At 45.4% G+C, this 4,241-nt stretch overlaps 1 protein-coding gene across 1 annotated transcript in view; it reads left to right on the top strand.

Annotated features, from left to right (window-relative positions):
* Nucleotides 1-3,048: 3,048 nt before the first annotated feature.
* LOC102596924 (WAT1-related protein At3g18200-like) overlaps nucleotides 3,049-4,241 on the top strand; it is an 11,061-nt gene continuing 9,868 nt past the window's right edge. Inside the window, exon 1 of the mRNA XM_006357658.2 lies at nucleotides 3,049-3,645. Within this exon, the coding sequence (XP_006357720.1) occupies nucleotides 3,049-3,645 (597 nt within the window). The remainder of the gene's footprint in view (nucleotides 3,646-4,241) is intronic.

Raw genomic sequence — 4,241 nt, 5'->3', positions numbered from 1 at the left:
AGCTTGTGGGGAACACATATACCCTAGTTGATTCTCTCATCTTGATAACACCCAAATTTGACTTTTGTTTACTAATTAGTTACTCAATTCTTACAATTTGTTTTACAAGATCCCCCCCCCCCTTTAATTACTAGTTTCTAGAAGCAATTTGACTAAACGAATATAATTATTGGTTAAAGTTAAGTTTAAACCATTTTCCTCGTGGGATCGACCCCAACCTACAAGTTGGGTTCTTTACTTGACAACGATCGATTATGATGGTGTCCATAGATCCCAGGTAATCCCCTAAACTTTACCAAGTGTAAGAGTGATCTATGGTCCCAATCTACGGACCGTAGATCGAACCACGGACCGTAGATGGGGTCTCGTGGGTCCAAAATCCTAATTCTGTCTAACCTGACCCGGACCCCCTTATTTAAAATCTCCCAATTTTAAATCATTCCAGTTCCCAACATTTACCCCCAAACCATTTCATAACTTCCCAAACTCATTAAATCACTCCCCTATATCGCTCCATAACTCCCCAATAAAATCATCCCTTCCATTCCCCCATTATTCCCACGATCCCTTTCCATTCCAAATATTACTCATTCCATATTCCACAAAAGGGTCCGGTGTTTGGGTTAGTAACGAAGAGGTGGCTTTTGGCCTCGAAAGCATCTGTCATCACACAATCACCCCATTCCCGTTGCTATAAGGTAATAGACTTTCTCTTCACTTTGAATTTCGATTCATTGATAGGTTAAAGAAAGTCAGGGATTGGGTCTTGACCTTGGGTAATTGTTAGATGAAATTGCATGATAAAATTGGAAGTTACAATACCCTTGGAACGATAGATAGTGATTGTGTTGCCTTGTTGTATGTGATTATAAGTCTAAATGTAAGTTTCGACTTAGGTTTCCAAAGTTTGTCTTAAACACTGGTTAAAATGATTAATCGGAGTCCTAAGAATGACAAACTAACATGATTAAATGTTGAAATGCATGGTTAGACTAGGATGTTGTTGAAAATGGTCTAAGATGTGGGCTTGAAAATAAACAATGGCTGAAACCTGGAACAGGTCACATCTACGATACCCCATCTACGGACCGTAGATTAGGTTCGTGGGTGGATGCACTTGAAAACTTCACCAAGTGTGAAACCACGAATATGGACTACGGTCCGTAGATCAATCTATGGACCGTTCTGTACATCCGTGGTTTCCATCTGCGACCAATATTGTTGGTCCTCTGATCCACGGAAGGGTTCCACGGACCGTAGATCAGTCTACGGACCACAGGTCCCATTCGTGGATGACTACTGTAGCCACTATCTGAAATTTTTTTGGGTCTTTGTTACTGTTTTTTTTTAGTTCTATAATTTTTCCGAGTGTGTTTATAGTTAGTTTTGGCACTAATATCGCTTCCACATGTACGATGGAACCCAAGAAGCTAGTCACCTACTCAAAATAGGGCAAGTCAAAATCTGTGGCTCCTAGCTTCAGATTAATCGATGAGGACATGGACACAAAAAAAGATCCAGCATACGTTCCTCCAAACACAAGGACTTCTCCCACTGCACCCAGAGCCACCCCCCGGAAGGTGATTCCTGACGTAGTCACTGTCTCCCAGTCTGATGAGTAGCACTGATCGGGTCACCAACTGGGGCTGCTTCCAGTTCAGCTACTGCGTCTACCTCTGGCTTTGAGTCTGCCCATGCTTCGGGCTCTGAGTCTAGCCATGTTTCAGGGTCCGAGTCTGCCCATGCTTCGGGGTCCAATGCCAAGTCAGCTACAGGGTTCGGCCAAAATGAACAAGCAGCTTCATCTGATGAGGCCACTAGCTCAGAGTCAGTACCCGTACCAAAGAATGAGGACCCTACTCCAGTGGCCGATGAGCCAAACATGTGTTGTGTTGAGGGCCAATGGCAAATCTATCGGGATGCCAAGATGAAAATGACAAAGAGAAGATGGCCCGACTTATTACAGAGGAGCGCAGAGTCCTCACAAGGAGCTTGCACACTGTCTCCAACATCCACCGGCTTTTTAACCTTCACAAGTGTGACTGGATGGTTCGAGACGCAGGGACTTATAGTGAGGAGATTGTACGAGAGTTCTACGCCGCATATCCCGCCATTCTCCGCGGTTCGATCTCTAAGCAGTCAAAGCCCATAGCCCAGGACTCTCTCACTTCCACTATGGTCCGAGGTTGTCCGGTGGACATATCACCTGCCACCATCAGCCTCTTTCTCTATGGTCCTACCACGAGTCACTCTTGGTCACTAAACACAGCGGAGTTTGATTACTGATTGGACATCGTGCAGAGTGGTGCTTTCCAGAGAAATGCTGAGCAGTGAGAGACTGTTATACTATGGCTGGCTAAGTACATTGTTGCAGGTGGCGAGCGTGTGGAGTGGGTCGCCACACCACGGTTGGGTATCCGAAAGGCCACATTAAATTTTGTGGCCAAGTTCTTCTGGTTGTTGATGCGTAATAGGGTGTCGCCTACAAAAGCCGACAACCAACTCACATGGGACAGAGCGGTCATGGTTGTAGCATTAGTAGCAGGACTGGAGATTGACTTTGCCCGCATGCTGCTGGCAGAGATTCACGAGAGGGCATTCAAGACCTCCACTACTTACCCCTTTCCATGTTTGATTTTCCAATTGTGCAGGGACTCTGGAGTGCTGATCTAGCATTGTGATAGGTTGATTCATCCTACAGGGACTTTGGATATAGGCCTCATTCGAGATGAGGCAAATGTGGTGGCACCTCGCAGAGAGCCCCAGGTTGAGGTGCCTCCCTTTGGCGTAGATCATGCAGACACGGTGGGGCAAGCACAGGACAATGACCCCATTATACCAGATCACACCGATACTGTCCCGGCCTCCTCTTCCTAGGCCGTCAGTAGGGTGCCTAGCTCATCCCGGTCCACACCACCATTAGGAGCTGTTGTTGTCCCGTTTGTAAGAGTACAAAAATTAGAGGCTCAGATGGCAACACTGTTGCATCACATCCAGCCTTGGATGCAAAAGTCGATAGCCGAGTCTGAGGCCAGAATGGAGTGAAGGATGGAGGTCATGATGGACCGGAAGATCCAGGCCATTAATAAGTGTCTTGATGCCTTTGAATTGCGAGTCCTCGAGCGACCAACCCCGGCCATAGATCTATCCTCTTTTCAGGCTGAGTTAGCCAGTCTCCGGGACGACGTTAATGCCATTCTTTCCACCCCTACAGTTGAGCCTCAAGCTTCACCCACTGCGTTGGCCGATGATATGGTGCTGGATGCTTTATTCAGTGGGACCACCAAGGAGGGGCCTGATCCTACACATACCAAAGGTAAGAGACACCATTCTAGTCGCACTGAGGAGGAAAAATTCCAAAAGAGACAACGTAGGCAGGAGAAGGAGGCTAGGAAGGCTTTGGATTTAGATGAAGAGTTGCGCCATCGGAAGGTGCGTGAGAGTGTTGCAGGGGCATCGAGTTCTGCCCCAGTTGTAGAGGTCCCGCTGGTTGTGAGGGATGTTGTAAGCAACACTAATGGTGTGGTTAGAGTGACCAAGAGCACTACTAATGGTGCTATGATGGATGATGTGGGCACTACTGAGGTTGACCCAACTATTGTTCCAGCGGACTCCGGGAAATCGAACCCACCTTTTGCTATTTTTGTATGCATTGGGGACAATCACATCTATTTTTGTTGGGGGTGGGGTAAATGGATTGTGAGTGATAGGGTGAAGTGTGAGTAACCCAACTCATAAATCCTCTCTTGGGGTTTTCTTGCCTGTGTTCTTTTTTCCCAAGAGACTGTTTAATTTCTGTTGAACCGACATGTGTTAGGATCATATGTGTAAAAACATGAAAAATAATAAAGCATGATGGCTTATGAAAAAAATGATACCCGTCCAAATTTTGTGATGTGTGCTAGAATGTGTAGGCTAAAGATAAGTTGAATGTGTTGACTTTGAGTATGACATGATAATAACCAACTTAATGGCATGACTTAAGCTAAAAATTGAACTGAGTAATATGATAATCTGATAACGAAACTATGTGCCAAGAGTGTGTGGGAATAGTTGATTGTTCAAACAGTTTTTGTGCAAAACTAGAACTTGCCCGGTTAGTCCTGCTAAGACAATTCAATCTAGAAGTTAGGAAGTGATCATAGGCCATTGTTCTGAAAAGTCCACAAATCGCCTAAAAGAAGGATCCAACCAAATGAAACAAATGCTCCCTTTGATCCAAATACTTTGAGCCTAAATTA

The sequence above is a fragment of the Solanum tuberosum genome, unplaced genomic scaffold (assembly GCF_000226075.1).
Source record: "Solanum tuberosum cultivar DM 1-3 516 R44 unplaced genomic scaffold, SolTub_3.0 scf00253, whole genome shotgun sequence".
Classification (NCBI taxonomy): domain Eukaryota; kingdom Viridiplantae; phylum Streptophyta; class Magnoliopsida; order Solanales; family Solanaceae; genus Solanum; species Solanum tuberosum.
Note: the sequence above shows the minus strand (reverse complement) of the source record. Positions and strands in the feature narration are given on the sequence as shown.